Genomic DNA, 18,513 nt, shown 5'->3' with positions numbered 1-18,513 from the left:
ATGTTTGATACGTTGAAAGGCGTCCCTTTCTTTCTCGCCCCATACCCATTTACTATCTTTTTTCGTTAGTTCTGTCAAAAAAATGAGCTATTTCCGCGTACTCGCGTACGAATTTGCGATAATAATTAGCCAAACCTAAAAAGGACGATAATTGCTTAACGTTCAACGGTTCAGGGTAGTTTAGTATGGAACGTTTTTTTTTCCGTCGTCGGGATGAAATCCACTAGGTACTTTATCTTTGTCTTAAAGAAGTCACATTTACTTATCTTAAGTTTAAGATTCTCTTGTGTTAGCAGGTCGAATACTATCCGCAAGTGTCGAATATGTTCATCCATCGTTTTACTAAAAACGATGATGTCGTCCAAATAAACAAGTACAAATTCATACAAGACATCTTTAAATAAGGTGTTCATTTCCCTCTGGAAAGTAGTACTCGGAGCATTGCACAAACCAAAAGGCATGCAGTTGAACTCGTAAAGTCCATACGCGCATATGAAAGCAAATTTTGTATTTATGCTTTTCTTCTATTTCGATTTGCCAATATCCACTGAGCAAATCCAAAGTTGAAAAATATTTTGCGCCGTGAAGGCTATCGATAATCAACTTAATATTGGGAATTGGATATCTGTCTCTAACTGTTACATTGTTTAGCGGGCGATAGTCGACACAAAACCTCATTTGACCTTCTTCCTTCTTCGTTACGAGCAAGATAGGACAGGCAAATGGGCTGGTACTTGGTCTGATGATATTATTTCTTAACATATCCTCAATCTGTTTTTTTTTTTTTTTTTCACTACTAATCCCAGTATCTTTGAAGTGCCTCTCATGGGCATAACATCTGGTAATTGCGTGGTATGAATTGAATGTTTAATCGATTTCGCTTTACCCAACTCATTAATATTTTCGGTGAAAAGGGAAAAATAACTAAGCAACAGGTTTTTCAAATTTTCTTTCTGTTCCACTGGGACTCCTGCTAAATCGAGCTGTGGAGGTGTGGCTATACTGATTGAACATATTGATAAAGGAGGTATGATCAAGTTTCTTAATTCATTCTCATGTGTATAACTAATACTACGTTCACTGGGGTTAATAACAATCTTGTTAGCTGCGAAGAAATCATAGCCTAAAATACAACCTCCATCTAGATCTGTTATAACATAAAATAGGTGAATAAATGGGTGTCTACGAGCTAATCTAATGCTTAATTTATATCTACCAATAGGTTTAACTACTACTACTGAAACTGTTCTAAATAACTGTACGTTTGGGTCAGACAATTTTAATTCTTTAATATCATTATACGGTATGCATATTAACAAACGGTGTGCTAAGAAGCTTGCAGCTGCACTGGTATCTATTAATGCTTGTGTCTTAAGGTTACTAAATGTTACTGGTATTCTCATTAGCTGAGCTACATTAGCTATAATTGGTAATTTATGTACATTGGTGTGGTTAAAAGTCCTATGGTCGCTGTTCGATATTTAGACCTACTAGTTTTTCAAGTTTGGAAAGCTTCTTTTTCTGTCTTTGAAGCTCTACGTCTTGCTCGTCTTCGTGAGTCGAAATACCTGCAATTGTTGCTTTCAGACTTTTCTCTTCATTCTGCTCCATTCTATTTACTATAGTTTCTGCTGCATAAACTATCTCGCAAACATCTTCATAATGGCTATTTACGTCAATTCTGGTCCACACGGCCTGTACTATTTTTGGTAACAAGCCTTTTAACAATATCTTTTGTTTTGCTTCTCCTCTAATTTTCCTAAGGGATCTAGCCAGAACTACGGCTTCAGGAGGTGCAATTGTTTCATCAAGAACGATTTCTTTTCCATGAATAATGTCATACAAATGATTAAGTTTTGAAACATAAGTTTGGGTACTCTGATCAGGCATCTGTTTTAGTTCATTTAATTGTTTCTTAAGGTTCTCGATCTCTGTTTCCGTTAAAAATCTGCTAATGATAGCTTTCTCCCACGCATCGTAATCTTCTTTATCCGCAGCGTGATCTATGTAGTCACTGTGCCAATCCGCGGCATCACCTCTTAATCTATCTGAAAAAATATTTAATTTTATCCTTTGCGTTCCATCCTGCGCTTTGCGCTACTCTTTTGGCGTCTTTTAACCAATTATTTATAAGTTGATCTCCTCTTTTCCCTTTGTAAACTGGAATTGATTTTCGTTCATCCTGTGAGTATAGTTCACGGAGATGACTTTTAGTCAATGGAACATTGTTTGGATCGGGGGAAGGTGCTCTAGGGCCTTGCTGTTGGTTTAAAGAAATTTGTATAGGAGCGGTCGGCGGTGTTGGAGGAGTCGAAGTCATGTTTGGAGGTTGAGTGATTTTGTGCTGTTTGCTGTGCTAACTGTTGTTGTAACGTAGCTATATCTCAAGTCTATATAATCAAGTTTAACCCTTTGTTCATTTGCCTTAAAGAATCTAATGATAATTCTTTACTGGCGACGTCTTGTTGTAATTTTAATTAACTCGTTCCACTGCGATAAAGAAAAATCTTTCTCTAATGGGTAAAATATTTTGTGGAAGGGATCTGGTGTAACTGTTTTCTTCTAAGTCTATCTCCCCTATCAGGGACTCGTTTAAAGCAGCATAAGATGTATTTTTAGAAGGTAACGTAGGAGTCGTCATTCACTTACCGCTTTGGTGTTTCACTCCTTCCTCGATGATTGTTGAAAAAAGGTCGGATGTTCGAAGCCATGCTGGCACGTTCACCAATTTGTGATGGTTGGACGATCACAATATAAACTCACACTGAAGTTACACTTATACTAACACTAACACAAACACAAACACAAAGTAGATTATAAGGAAACTTTATTTACCACTTGTTAGGGAGTACACTGCCGGAATCACTCTGCCGGGATGAGGCAGAGCGTGGGCTTTTTATACTTGGGGTTAGTTATTGCAACATAGATAAAGACACGTATACAGTTGCACCATCACCAGGATGTGGTGGTGCAAAAAGAGAAAGATGTTTGTCGGATGGCGCAATTAACATTGCACCATCTGAAGCAACCTAAGTATCAAGGTTGAAAGCGCCTTGTCATAAAAGGCTGACGGCTTTCACCTTGAGAGGCATCGCTCCCGCCTCGCTACACACTGATAATCATATGCTGCAGTCCGTCAAAAACCTATGTTGCCAAAATAGAGATGGTAATCCAGTGTCTCAAGTGGTTCAATTAAACCATGGGGAGGTTTTCAGTGAAGACACAAGCGAGGTATTATACATTTTGCACAAAGTTTATTTTAAAGTATAATAAATATGGTTTTTACTTTTCGAAATAGATTGAAAATTATTATTCAGCAGTCAATGCCAGCAACATCGAACATCAACAACATGGGTTACTTCAAGATCAACATCACAGTAATTCTGACGATTCTGCTATTTCTGATACTCAAGATGATGAGGTTTTTACTTGCAAATCACTCACTCATCATCAGTCTGTGTACTGTGTGTTTGTTTCAAATATGTGGTCAATGAAAATGTTTCGAGGACTACAGAAATACATGTATCGAAGATTTTTTCCATGAAATATATCTTTCTTCCATATATTTCTACTTGACTTCACTTATTATGAATTGACAGATGATTTTAAATACTGCAAAAAAACACAAATTTTCACCACAGTTTTACATGTTGATTTATTAGTTTACACTTGGCAACATCTATGATGGTGTGATCTTTTTCCCGCCCAAGTCTTACAGCATTCGTAAGTCAAGCACGACGAATCCTGTCCAAGACCTTATGTGCTTTTTTAGTCATATTTAGCAATTTGTTTCAAAGATGACCAACAATATAGTTCAAAACAACCCTTCTGGACTTTATATTCTGGTCACTGCTTCTGATGGAGTTTTTATAACATCTCCTAGTTCGTTTTTCAGACCGAAACTTCCTTTACCAATAAGTGAAACTAAAGAAGACTGTGAAACTCTGCTTAATTCCTGGATAGCAAGTAAAAAGACGGTTGCCTTTAGGTAAATGTTAGAAGTATTGTTACAGTAACTGATTCTTTAAAACATCAACCCCTTTCTTCAAACATAGATGGAATTCTACCTCCAAGACGGAGTGGAACCTTTTTAGTTATTCGAAGGATTTCACTGATGGTGATGGAAGCACATTTTTAAGTCTGGTGTTGTAAACTGCTTTTCTGGTATGACAATTACATCAACAATTTCCTACTCTTTACTATTGTTTGGTTTTTGTCACAATTTACAGAGAGTTCGAAAGAAATTTCAGCTGAAAGGAACAAGCTTCTACTAGAACTTCATGGCAAAGAGTTGTTGAAGACAACTGTAGGAAAAAGAACAAACAGTTATCCAACATCAAAGTGTCCCACACCAGGAATAATGAAAAGTCTAAGAAAGTCTGTTAACGTTCCTTCTGTTCAACAATCAAAAGAGGTTTCTGCAGTCAAACAGAAAACAGTGCCTGTCAAGTCAAAATCAACTTCTCTGGCTAAACCAAAGGCAGCAGTTCCCTCGGCAGTTCCATTCCAACAAAAGGCTATTGAATCACTGGTGCCATAAAAACAGGGTGTAAAAAGAAAATTAGAATACCCTGAAAGTTCTGGTAAATTTGGTCCACTTTAATTATCTGCCAAAATAATTTTACATTCTCACTTGATTGTTTAATAGACTCAAACTTTGAAGAAGAAAAGGAAAAGGATGATGACTTTTTTGGAAGTATACACTCAACTTCATCACAATCAAGGCAGATAGCAGATGTGTCTCCTAGTAATGAACATCAAAAAGAAACAAAGGTTCATAAGGATCAAGTCTTTGTCATCATAAGTGAGAAAGAAAACTCGGGTGCTCTGCCTTCTGGTAGTGACAATGTTCCAAATCTTGATTGCAAAGATATTATTATCGAAGAATTAAAAAAAGTAAGTGCGTTATTATATTTATTTTTGTCATGACAATTCCTTTCTATTCACTTAACAATTTCCTTCCTTGTGATTTATTCAGGAAAATGAATCATTGAGGGAAAAAAATCGGGTTTTAGAAGAAAAGTTACTGACTACAATACCATTGCATCTAACGAATTTGAAAATATTGAGCTAAGAGAAAAAATTGAAGGTTTGGAGAAAGAAGAGCCGATAGTTCTTGTCCGAGGTATAATTTATATATTTTCAAATTTTGCGTGTGTATAAATGACCTTATATATTTATAGAGATGAAGGAAACACTTGAGGGAATGAAAAGTCTCGTTGGGATCATATCATCACCAGCAGTGCACAGTCAACTAAATGTACAACCTCCATGTTTTGGTGTTCCATCGCAATATTTAAGTAGTCCATCGTCAAGTTCTTGCCACATCGGTGCAAAATTGGTAATAGATTTTAAAAAATAGTAAAAGGGCTTTATTTCTTAAATGCTTATTGTTAGTGTAGGTAAAACTATGGGGAGAAGTTTTCATCTGCGAATCTGTGCCTAAAAAAGTGAAAACAATCTTGAAGTCTAGTGGTCAGACAGAGTTTTCTCGGAATCGCGCAGTTACTGTCATCTTGGAAAATTTATTTTCACCTGAGCAACTGGCAAATATGTCACTGTCAGGCAGAAAAAGTCCAGGAATTCCTGACGCTATTCCAAAACCGAAAATTCCGGACAAAATCCAAGAGGCTATTACAGTAAGAAACCAAACAAGTTTATAGAGATTTACGATGTATTATAAATAACAATTTTATTTATTAGATTTCATGCAAGCAGCATGGGACGAGGCATTTTCAATCAAGGATGAAAAAGGGAGCGTTACGACTATGGCTGTTCTATCAACCACCCAAATCGATAAGGCAATTGGAGCAAGGTTATTGGCCTGTCACACCCACCTAAAAAAGAAGAAAAATCCACAATCAGACCATGAATAGAAGATATCGCCTCTCACCAGTCTCGAAACTTTCTTTACTTTTTTTTTTATTTTTCACGATTTGTTTTTGTGTTACTCTCTTAAAATGTTATCTATTACATTTTAAGAGAGTATGTGCTGCTGTGTTTTTAAACATGCCTTGTTAAACATCAAACATCTGTTCAGATGTTTGATGAAAATACAAAGACGAGAGAAAATATTTTGATTTATTTATTTAAGTTAATTTTATTAAAATATAGGTGTATTAGGCATAAATATATTTCCGGTAAAATAATTCATTTTTAATATGCTACAAATGAGCTTAAATTCAACTGTCTAAAAGTCCATTTTTAGCTCGAAAGAAAAAGCTAGGGAAATCTTAATTAAAAATACATTGGAACTTTTCAACTAGAAGTCAGCTGTAGACAACATAATTTTTAATGGCTTTTAGCTGTTTTTGTCCAGTGGGAAAAGGGACAAAAAAACCTCACTGTAAGCTTGGCATGATAAGCTAATAGCCCCCGCGTTGTAAGCTAACGGTCAGCTACAAACAGGCTGAAATTTTCGTACGGGTTGTGAATGAAATCTACACTCTGACAATCTGAAAATATTCGCAATGCAGTATCCGGAAGAAGTCAACAGAGAGGGGGGATCAATGGCGACTTCGGTTGTTGTGCAGGTGATATAGCCCTTAAGAGACTTTCTTCTTTAGCCAATCGACAATGCCCTTTGGTTTTAGGAATGTGGGAAATGACTTGCGCTGGATGGGGAAGAAGTCCATAAACATCAGCAGAGGGGAATCTATGATAGATTACACCTGAACCTGGAACAGTAGCTCCACAAGAAAATTAACATGATGCGTGTGCACCCTACGCTGCAAATGTTCAGTAGATTCAACAATCATCAGCTAAAGAAGCCATATCGTGAGTGTGCACTCTACAATGCAAGCTTTAGTCGGGTATAAAGTCATGAGAAGAAGAGTTTAAAATAGAGCAATAGATTTCAATCACCATGCGCGCCTGGGTGGGATCGAACCACCAGCCTTCCGGTTAATAGCCGAACGCGATAGCCAATTGCGCCACAGAGGCATGCTGATTGGCTAACGACTTCCATTAGGAAAGAAAACATTACATTTTTACTAAGGCCAACACTAATAAAATCTTGCAGTTGACTTCCGGTATGTCATAGTGAAGAGGCTATCACGTCGTCTTCACAAGCAGAAAATCCTCATTTCGTTCCTAGGTGAAAGCATCAGAAAAGCTATGGAAATAAATAATATCCAAGGAAAAGTAAAAAAAAATAAATAGTTATAGTAGTGTATCTCATCTAGACGATTAGAAGTATAAGGCAACTGTGAACTCCCCACAAAGAACCAAACAATCATCAAAAAACTTCGTTCACGGCTAGTGGACAGCACAAAATATGGTCAATTAAAACTCGATTCATAACATTGGAATAGACCCTTAATTCAGGCCTGGCTAGCTCAGTCGGTAGAGCATGAGACTCTTAATCTCAGGGTCGGGGGTTCGAGCCCCCCGTTGGGCGTTACATATTTGCAAATATAGTAGATTTAATTTAGATGTTGGGAGACCATCGTTAGTATTTTGTAGTCATTTCAGAAAAATTCAGTGTTGACAGTAATTTTCCATAGTTTAGTGGTTATCACGTCGGTCTAACACGCTCAAGGACCTCAGTTCGATCCTAGGTGGAAACAGATGAGTATTTTTTAGAAAGACTGTCAATCAGATGCATATTCTGCATTTTTGCAAAGGCCATATTCCTTCCCGTACGAAAATGCTCGCTGCCCAAAATAGCTACCAGCTATCTACTAGCTAGTCCTAGATAGGGGAGTTTTTAGTTAGATAAGTTTAGCTTTCCTTATCTAGAATTAACTTAACATATGTAAGCTAGAGCTATTTTAAGTATGAAATTGGATAGCTTATAGTTGTTTAGCCGCTTCATTACTTCGTTTAGCTTAGATATGTGAGTTGTGCAAACACAGTAATGTTATAGCAGAGAAAAAGCTAATAATATTTCGATTTTCCGTATACGAAAATTTTAGCCGATTGGCAACTGACCGTTAGCTATCGTGATGTATCTATATATTTTTATTTGGTTGAGTGAATAATATATACACATACATAGTTGATAATATAAACTTATGTCTTTATAATCATCGTAGACGGATATTTTTATATAAAATTTAAAAAAAAAATAAAGAAAGAAAGAATTTTAAATATTTGAAGGGACTTACTAACAACCTTTTTATATATATACGCCCTAATAATAAGCCTGGCACCATTGTTTGAAATGTCAAACAGCACAAAAATCTCGTCTGCAAATTTTTTCACTTTCATATGTCATCATCCAATATTTGAGTTTTTTTAAGCGTGAATATGTCTAAAAGAAATGCCTGTGACACCGGTCTTTTACATAAGAAAACCGTTAAAAGACGAATAAAAAATGAATTGTTAATGGATGAAAAAGTAAAAGAGTTAAGAGTGATTGCAGCAAAGGAGTTGTTGCAGTCAAATTGTGACGGCCTTGCCAGCCCACCAACACATTTGCTAGCGTCATCGTCGGTGATTTGGCCTTTACAACCTTCAACAAGTTCAAACTCTGAGGTAATTATCATTAAATGAGAAAACGGATTTCCAATAATAATCACTGATATTCATATGCTGCAGTCCGTCAAAAACCTATGTTGCCAAAATAGAGATGGTAATCCAGTGTCTCAAGTGGTTCAATTAAACCATGGGGAGGTTTTCAGTGAAGACACAAGCGAGGTATTATACATTTTGCACAAAGTTTATTTTAAAGTATAATAAATATGGTTTTTACTTTTCAAAATAGATAGAAAATTATTATTCAGCAGTCAATGCCAGCAACATCGAACATCAACAACATGGGTTACTTCAAGATCAACATCACAGTAATTCTGACGATTCTGCTATTTCTGATACTCAAGATGATGAGGTTTTTACTTGCAAATCACTCACTCATCATCAGTCTGTGTACTGTGTGTTTGTTTCAAATATGTGGTTAATGAAAATGTTTCGAGGACTACAGAAATACATGTATCGAAGATTTTTTCCATGAAATATATCTTTCTTCCATATTTTTTCTACTTGACTTTACTTATTATGAATTGACAGATAATTTTAAATACTGAAAAAACACACATTTTCACCACAGTTTTACATGTTGATTTATTAGTTTACACTTGGCAACATCTATGATGGTGTGATCTTTTTCCCACCCAAGTCTTACAGCATTCGTAAGTCAAGCCATGGCATACTTAACTAGTAGGCCGGCGTTCGAGCTATATCCCCTTAGTGTAACTTTTTCCCCCTATCCCATTCTTTAAACCTGGACGGTACTGTACACAGCACTCTAGCGGTCAGATTTCCATTAAGGGTAGTAAATATCCATTCAGGCATGATCTGACCGCTAGAGGTGCTATAGTGTAAGTTTGAGATTTCCTAATGGTTTGTCTTATAGTATTATAGGTAAGGAATCGTAAAGTGGATAATCACTTTTCACACATGTCAAATGTGACGAATGTCTTGACGTCAATAAAATCATTGCATTAAAAAAATAACGAAAATTACTAAATCTGGCAGCGGTGACCAAAAGAACAAAAGTGAGGAGGAAATGAACGAAATAACAGGGCACAAAAAAATTCCGAAACTGGTGGCAATACTAATCCAAAACCAGGCTATTTGGAAATTCGGTGTAGCTGACCCAGTTTGCTTCACCAAAATCCATGATTCCGGTTTATGTGTAAGTACCTAAAGCCCCTAAATGCAGCAATAAATGAGGAATGGCAATCAAAATTTGTGAAATTAACTCAATGTAAATTATAAGTGATGCAATGTAAAATATAATTCATTTTTCTAAATGAAATATGCTTATGTAATGGTAAATAAGACACTCAGAAATTGTGTAAGTGCATTACCAAATGTGATGATGGTGCTCTAAAATTTGGTTTATTTTGTCAAACTTTTTACTGATTCCCAGTCAGAAGAGGCCCATAGTCAGTTATGTTCAGTGATTATGTTCAAACTTTTAGTTGAGTGTACGATATTCAAAAAGCATTGGATTCAACACACAGCAAGTTCAAAATGAACTTGTCACGGAAACTATTTGGATTTTCTCCGTCAACGAATGATGCACATTACGAAAAAAAATTTACGACGATTAAACAAACGAGCTGTTTGAAAAGTACGTAGTATCGTCGTATTTTTTTCGACGAAAAATAGAGGCGGCGAAGAATGGATAAACATACGTCGAATAGACGGATATTAGACCAGCTGTGCTTGCCAGCTGGCTTTCAAAAATAAAATCGCTGTTCGGATTTGTTTTGTACCATACTGTACAGCAGCCTGTTTGTCGACCAGTGTCTGAAGATGTCCAATCAAACACGATAGCAAATAGCAGATTTAAAAGCTGCTAATCATCTAAAAAGTTAAAAGCAGTGTCGCATTGAGCAACACTGGTATTCCCAAAAGTTAACCCACATAACACAGGGCAGTCCCACGGATGTTCGACAGATGTCGTACTCGGACCTTCAAAACATCCGTCGAACATCCACTGGACCGCCAGACATCCGCACAGGAGGGCGTTTAGAGGTCGGAAAAACGTTAGAAGACCTACCCAAATCGGCGCCGACGGACATCCCAGGTTCATTATTACGGATATTAATATGACGTTCCTGGGCTTTGATTTCGCGTTTAGAAATAAATATTTATTTCCTGTCTCTAACACATCCTCTTACATTTCTTTTATATTTCCTTCTTTATTCCAAATTTAATTTCTTACTGAAAAGTTATTTTCACTGATAGAAGATTTGACTCTACCGGGATTCGAACCCGGACCGACTGGGTGGAATCCCAGCGCTTTACCGACAAGCCATTAATAAGATATCGAAATTAAGTCAGTCTAGGGAAATTCATATATAATAAAACAGCAAGCTTTTGGGGGAGGCGCCTGTGTCTGTCACGGACATTTTGGGGGGAGGAGCCTGTGTCTGTGTCAACACAGGCTCCTCCCCCAAAATGGAACATGCCCAAACATGCCCATCACCACCAGATGTCGTCGCCGTGATGACGCAATCTTTGATGACGCAACAACCAGCATCACCACCAGATGTCTCGCCGTGATGACGAAATCTTATAGTAAGGTACTGGGCAGATTTCTCACGATAAATTCTTTTACGGGCAGATGATTAATCTACAGAAAAGCGAATAGAAAAACAGTCCAACTTTACGCTAGACCAAAATTCCCCGGATTCAAACGGGGCTCAGGTTACTCGTATTCTTATAAGTCTTTGAAATCAGCCTTCGTTCGCAATAAAGGCACATTTTCATGAGAATCCGAATAATTCTTTTTTTAAATTTCAACAGTGAAACGTTTACGAAATCAATTAAACTAACGAGTCTGATGTGATATCTTTATTGCTTGAAATTTTTATGTTAAACTTATTTCGTTAATGAACTCATTTTAAAAAACAATCCGATTACGCAAATTTAATGTTATTTTTAACTTTAGTTTAAAAAATAAAGTTTCTTCTCATCCATATCATGTCTGAAGGCAAACAAAATTTCGAAATAATTTTTCTACCTAAAGGAATTTTTAAAATCGCGCCTTTGCGGCTGATATTTTTTTGTTAAAACAAGTAAAAATTCAACGTCTTCAAAGAAAATTACTTTACGTGATTAAATATCTATACTTGGATGTATTACGGATGTCAATAGGATGTTGTTTTTGCTCATCCCAGGGACAGCCAATACGTATAGCATTGGACATCCATTTTACATCCCGTACGGGACATGGCTGTCAATCGGATATGCGGCTCTCATTCAGACATCCGACGGATGAAGTGTGCTATGTGGGAAGGCTTTTCACATACTGGCTTTTCCGGTCTCCATCAGTGAAATACCTAACATCACTGTTTTATTGAATGAGAAAATGATACAAAATAAAAGCTGATTTAAACTTACTAAAACAATTTAAAACCCCAAAGTACTGCGACATCCACAAGAAGAGGCGGAATATTCTCAAATGAAATTCGATTTTGTTGTTTCAATTTTCTCTAATCTGCTTTCACTTCTTGACGTTGGCAGGTTTTATTAAACAATGATATTTGATCCATGTCTTTTCCAGCAGCGCCCATAATTGCAGTTTGCATTACGGTATGAGTAGGAATACTTAAACCTGATGCATTAGCTACTTGTGCAGTCACTTTGGAAAGGCTTTAGGCTGGGATTGTCAATCAAATTTTTTTTTTATTAGCTTTTTTACAAAAAAGTAATCTTATTAACAAAGTGCCAATTAAAGCAAGTTATACACTAAAGCCTTGAAGTGCTAAAAGTGCATTGATGATGGCTCTTTCTTCGTCTGATTCTAGAAAAATATTGCTAGCCGTGCACAACTCAGGGAGATGTTGCTTTTTTTCCCCAAAACAATCGATGCGTTTCACAAAATTTCCATCCATGCACCATTGTAACGTTACTGCTGCAACCATGTAAAGAGTCCTTTTGAGATTTTTTTGCAACTTTAATGTTTTTTAACTTACCCGGCCAAACGTTTTTCAGCAATTTCTCATCCCAATACTTAGTTAGACTTTAAAATACTGTCACGTTCAGTTTGATTCACTAATGCTCTTGTTTATAGGGCGAGCGCTAGATGGCCTCGCGTCGACCTGACTTTCTCCTTTAACCCCTTTTTCCCTAGCAGATCTTGGCTACCTGATGCGTCGGACGGTCGCAACTATTCTCCTGTCTGAGTTCGTTTAGTTCCCCGTGTGTTTGCTTGTGTGTAGGCTGTGTTGGTGTGCTTGTGTGCGTGTGTGTAAGTTAGTATTAGACCCACTAGGGGCATCATTGGCTTAGTTTAAGTGTAACTAGCGTAGGGCCAATGGTGAAAGCCACCAGATTGACTGTGCCGGTGTCGTTGGCCAGCGACTTGGTGCCTTTTATTGATTGTGTTCAAACGACAAGTGTGCCGAACTGATTGCCCGTGACAATGGTGGAGATGCAGAGTACGGCCGCACTTGTTGTTTGAGAACATTTGATTTTGATTTTGTGCGATTGTGCGTTTAATTTTTGTGAAAATTTGGTGTTCGTGTCGGAAAAGTCGCAGCGTCTCATCGTCGACGTTTTGGTTACGTCGCGTCGTCCAACGTTTTGCTACTATTTTTGATTTGGTCACGTATCGTTTCAATTTATTTGTTTGACGAGTTAATTGATTCTTGCTTAATTTTAGATTGATTTTTGAGCATTTTGGATTACTTTTCTTGGACTCAATTTTGGTCCATACGTTGGAGTGGCGTGAGTGATGAGTCACGCGCCTACTGGATTTTCCTATACGTCATGTTGACGTTGCTGCTGTGTTTGTGTTGATATCACAGGCTATTGGTTTTTAATAACGTTTATAAAGATTTTCAATTTAATTCTTTTGTTTTCTTCAGAGACCCAAGGTTATTTTGTGATAGTTTTGGATTGGATATTTCCATTGAATTCCTTACGTTGATAATGCGTGTTGATGAGTCACACGGTCAACAGATTTTTCCCCTTGCGTTTTGTTGACGTTGGTGCTGAGCTGAAGCGGGCACTATTTGGTTTTCATAAATTACTTTGTGATTCTGATTTTAATTTTGTTTTCCTTTTTGATTTAGACTGGTCTCGATTGTGGTCTTATTCCTGGATGGTGGTGATTTGTGTGAGACTTTGTGCGAACCAGACTCAAAGGCTTGTAAGTTGTGTCCCCTAACCCTCATAGCTTTTTCTTACAGGTACTTGAGGATTGATAGCTGTTTTGATTTGGAGAGAGAGAGCATTGGCTCATGTTTGTTTGTGAGTCTTTGACTCTTTTCTTGTTGACGGCCACTTGTTTAATGCCTTCCCCCCCCCACCACCAAGACTTATTGGTTGCGAGATGCTCTCTATTCTTGATTCGTTGAATGAATGGTTGATTCGTTTGATGTGCCATTGGATGGGCAAGGTGGAGATTTGAAGAAGGAAGGGTGTGTCGTGTTGTGAAGACATTGTCAGGTGTCAATTGGTCTTTTATTTGTTCTGTCTGAGTCCTTTTTGTTTGTGCTCATTGTGCTTTGCTGAATTGTTTCTGTGATTGTGAGTGAGAGCGCGGAAAACGGAGCGCTGGAGAGGTTTGAGAGGGCACGGAAAACGGAGCGCTGGAGAGGTTGAGAGGGCGTGGAAAACGGAGCGCTGGAAGGGTGTGTGCGAATACGGAGCACAAGGATGGAAGGATGTGTGCGAATACGGAGCACAAGGAATGGAAGAGTGTGTGCGAATACGGAGCACAAGGAATGGAAGAGTGTGTGCGAATACGGAGCACAAGGAACGGAAGAGCGATGTGTCATTTGCTTTGTCGTGTGTATTTGGCTTGTTTGATTTGTGTTGTTGTGTCGTGAGCAGGATGGACCGTCACGACATGACAGGAGTGTATGTTGTTTTGTTTTGTCGTGAAGAGGTTGGACCGTCACGACAGGTGCGAGATTGTGTCGTGAAGAGGTTGGACCGTCACGATAGGAGTGAAAGAGTGTGCTTTCACTGTGTGAATCGATTCAGGCTAGAGTTGGTTGGAAGATGGTTTCTTCCCTCCAGGAGTGTTTGAAAGCTTCCGAGAAGTTGTGTGTGTCGAGATAGAGTCGGTTAAGAGTGCACTTAGTTGTAAGTTACTCCTAAGTTAGCGTAGAATAACGACTAAGAATAAGAGTAAGGTTAAGAGTAAACTAAGATTAAGAATTTAAGACTAAGACGTATTGGTTTTGATCTGGAATCCTTTTCTTTTGTTGTGTGTGTACGGATGGTGTGAATGATGTGATTGCTGTGAATGTTCTAATGATTTAATGATCGGGACGATCATTCTCCGTGGAGGGGAGAAATGTCACGTTCAGTCTGATTCACTAATGCTCTTGTTTATAGGGCGAGCGCTAGATGGCCTCGCGTCGACCTGACTTTCTCCTTTAACCCCTTTTTCCCTAGCAGATCTTGGCTACCTGTTGCGTCAGACGGTCGCAACTATTCTCCTGTCTGAGTTCGTTTAGTTCCCCGTGTGTTTGCTTGTGTGTAGGCTGTGTTGGTGTGCTTGTGTGCGTGTGTGTAAGTGAGTGTTAGACCCACTAGGGGCATCATTGGCTTAGTTTAAGTGTAACTAGCGTAGGGCCAATGGTGAAAGCCACCAGATTGACTGTGCCGGTGTCGTTGGCCAGCGACTTGGTGCCTTTTATTGATTGTGTTCAAACGACAAGTGTGCCGAACTGATTGCCCGTGACAATACAAATAAAAATAAAAAATAGGACACCCTAGTGTTACCTTGTTCCATAAATACGAAATTTAAGCAAATTTCGTAAGCGCCTTTAAGTATTCTATTTCTGTTTCTTGTCCGATCAAATATTCCAAAACGTCAACATACCAAGATTGAATCTTTTGTTCTGTCAACTTGAGTTTTTTTTTTCAATTTCAACTTCGCATTCGAAAAAATTGTTCCAGCATAAAAAGGCAGGCACGTCGGTTAGCAAATTTTGTAGTACTTTTTTTTCATCAGAACACTATAAAAATATTGCTAGCCATGCACAACTCAGGGAGATGTTTTTTCCACAAAAAATCGATGCGTTTCACTTAATTTCCGTTAATGAACCATTATGGTGAGAGGAATCACAGGGCATTCCCAAAACTCCGAAAATCGTTGGATCACAATAGTTATATACGCGTCTGTCATGATTAACGTACTTTTGACAGTTAAAAGCCATGTAGGTAGGTCTTTTCGATTAAACAATAACCCTGAATCAAATCCCACCAATTACTTGTCGTATATAAATCTTGAAACGTCTGGATAAGTCACGAGATCTTTGATGTTTTTCGTGTCGTCTGCAATTTCTTGCAGATTGTAGTTTACATCTTGAGTTAGAACAATGTGACGACATGCTGCTCTGTGCAAATTCCTAAATTGTTCTATATCATGGGGGTTGCTTACTAACTGTTCAAACAAATTTTTAGTCCCCATTAAAAGCTCTTTGTGGTACTCATTTGAAAGAAATCCCTGCTGGCTTGCCTTAATCTTTGCCTTAGTAGAATTAAGTTAGGGCAAGGTTTTCAATTATTTCCTTTTCAAATTTGGCATTCCATGAGAATGAGGCTTAGCAAGGCTTTCATCACCCATATTCACGATTAGAACAAATTGGGGAATCTCTGAGTGCTGAAAAACTTTACGCTTAAAACCCACATCTGTCGACAGTCCTTTCCCAATGATATATAAAAATGATGATTTTTTTATCTTAAATTCACGGCCTTGGACTTTGATAGTGTATTTATAGGAACTGTTTTGTCTCCAATGCCACCCGTCATCCCTCCAGTCTAGATAACCATCCAAAGCATCGAATAAATATATCACTAGACTGACAGCCTGTGCTCTGTCTCGATAATTGTTTCAAGCACCTTATATTTCCTGAGATCCAGGTACTGGCTCGAAAATGAATGATCATTATCGCATAGTGGGTATAGTGACCATTTGGAAAAGAGGATATTCTTATTGGTCTTCGGTTTAAACTCACATACCGGAGTTTTGAAATCATGAAAAATAGGAAGTCGCCTCAGGATTTTTTTCCCGAAATCACTGAAAACAGTGAGGATACCCGTAGAATAAATTCTATGGCCATTTCTCGTTGGTTTTCATCTACACTGAAGAGTTCGAATATAAGTAATTGTGGGTTTGTGGCCTAGTTTGTTCAGTGGAAATCTGAGAAGAAGTTTGTGTTTATTGTTCATTTTGGTTCAAATCCCAAGAAATGCATTTTGAAAATTATTTTGAAAATCGATCCAGGGCTGTCGCAATTTTTTTAAAATCGTTAATTACACTGAAAATACTGGGCCAATTATATATTTAATGGATTTTTCACGCTATCATTATACCACCATTATTTAAGTGTTCACCTGGAAAACCATCAAAACATTTCAGAAATTGCCACAGGAGTCATACAATGGGTGATCCCTAAAAAGAGAGGAACTTCAATGTTCAATGTTTTAAGCAATCACAACCTTGCTGGAACCCCTGCGGACAAAACTAACTCTTTTGGGCACGTAACTACAGAAAAGCCATATCTAGCTTTACAAATTAAATCTCTCAGGGAAATAATACGGTCTGTTGGTTTGGACGCTCAACTGAGCATGGCTTTTTGAAGATTTTTCCTTTTTCATGGAAAGAAAAGAAACGTAATTGTTGTTGAGGTTGGTATCTTTGTTGTTTTTCCGACTTTATTGGTTTTCTTGGCGTTGGTTATGACGAAGCTGATCAATGTGGTGATTTTGAGGTTGGAAATGACGGTTATGTTGTGGTTGATGGTGAAATTTTGGTTGATTTTGATGGTTAGGAAGTATGGTATCTGTTAGGGAGTATGGTGTGTTGTGGTATCCAGATGGGTTGGCAATTAGCCGCTGTCTTGGGGATCTTGGCAGGGCATGGGAATTTAATGTTAAAGTTATCCTCCTGCCGCCCCAGCCATGACCTTGAATAGGGGCTTGCTATGACTGGAATTCTAAAATCAAAGTATATAAAGAGGACGATTAGGTCAGTAAGGAAATAATTACTCTTGTTAAAGACCAGGAAATGTGAACCTTTGCATTATATTGAATCGGTACACAAACCTAGTATGAAAACGAGGATCAAAGGCTTTCAAACCCTTTTGAATCTCTCTCTCTGTTACATTTTTTCACAAAGGTTAGAATTTGAATTATATATTGCAAGAAGCAGCGGTTGTTATTTTGGGGAAATCCATTTCCAGTTAAGTTTCGTTCTTTTGCGAAATCTGCCGCAAATAATTTGATTAATTCTGTTGGTCATGGCTCATGACATACGGACACTGAGGTGCGTAGTTTGAATATTCTTGTGACATGGCATGAGACGAATGTTACGTTTCTATTTTAAAATTTAATTTTACAAAAACAATAATACGATTAATGCAATTTTGCGCTGGTTGAGGTGGTCATTGTCGAAACACGCCCGTTTTCGCCATAGAAGAAAAAGAGAAAAAAAAAGAAAAAGGAAACAACAGTTCTAACTTGTGTTAGAGTTTTATGACCGATAAAGGGTTGCCTGACTGTGAGTTGGCTTTGAAGTTTTCTGTATTGATTTTTCAGGGAAATATATGTAGATTAGTTTGTAGTTTAGTTCTGTGTAATAAGTGAAATGAAAGTTTGTATACGAAAGAGAAGTTGGACAAATGCAAATATAATGGACATTTCTTGGTTGGGATGTCATCTGAGAATGGCTTTTTGAAGGTTTTCTTTCCTTTTTAGTAAATGTGGCGAAATTGATGTTGACATCGTGTCTTTGTTGTTGTTGAGGTAGTTGGGGTTCTTTACGTAGGTCATGACGACGTTGATCAATCCGGCGATGTTTAAGTTGAGAATGGCGGCCATGTTCTGGTTGATGGTTAATTCGTGGTTGATTTTGATGGTTAGAATGAGTTTGTGTAATATGTCTTGCAGGTGGGTCGGCTATTAGTCGCGGGCTTGGAGCTCTTGGTAGCACAAGGAAAAGTAATGTAAAAACTACCCTCCTGACGTCCAGGCCAGGACCTTGAATAGGGGCTTGCTATGAAGGGATATACAAAAGATAAGTAAATAAAAAGAATT

At 37.8% G+C, this 18,513-nt stretch overlaps 1 protein-coding gene and 2 non-coding genes across 3 annotated transcripts; 2 read left to right on the top strand and 1 right to left on the bottom strand.

Annotated features, from left to right (window-relative positions):
• Positions 1-6,868: 6,868 nt before the first annotated feature.
• On the bottom strand, positions 6,869-6,942 carry Trnan-auu. Its single transcript has one exon. It is a non-coding gene; the product is annotated as a tRNA-Asn (tRNA).
• A 384-nt stretch (positions 6,943-7,326) lies between these two features.
• Positions 7,327-7,399, top strand: Trnak-cuu. The gene has a single exon. It is a non-coding gene; the product is annotated as a tRNA-Lys (tRNA).
• A 775-nt stretch (positions 7,400-8,174) lies between these two features.
• Positions 8,175-9,013, top strand: LOC124193976. The gene is made up of 4 exons (XM_046587963.1): positions 8,175-8,478; positions 8,542-8,640; positions 8,708-8,931; positions 9,010-9,013. Exons 1-4 carry the CDS (start codon positions 8,251-8,253, stop codon positions 9,011-9,013), a joined length of 555 nt encoding a protein of 184 aa, XP_046443919.1. The 5' UTR covers positions 8,175-8,250.
• The last annotated feature ends 9,500 nt before the right edge of the window (positions 9,014-18,513 follow it).

The sequence above is a fragment of the Daphnia pulex genome, chromosome 5 (assembly GCF_021134715.1).
Source record: "Daphnia pulex isolate KAP4 chromosome 5, ASM2113471v1".
Taxonomy (NCBI): Eukaryota; Metazoa; Arthropoda; class Branchiopoda; order Diplostraca; family Daphniidae; genus Daphnia; species Daphnia pulex.
This window is presented reverse-complemented; position numbering and strand designations above follow the sequence as displayed.

What these genes read in the sequence shown, in the direction of transcription:
- LOC124193976 (XM_046587963.1), top strand. Translation starts at nt 8,251, where the DNA reads ATGTCTAAAAGAAATGCCTGTGACACCGGTCTTTTACATAAGAAAACC. An exon ending in CAACAAGTTCAAACTCTGAG is followed by an intron (nt 8,479 to 8,541) that starts GTAATTATCATT and finishes CATATGCTGCAG; the next exon opens with TCCGTCAAAAACCTATGTTG. An exon ending in TCAGTGAAGACACAAGCGAG is followed by an intron (nt 8,641 to 8,707) that starts GTATTATACATT and finishes TTTTCAAAATAG; the next exon opens with ATAGAAAATTATTATTCAGC.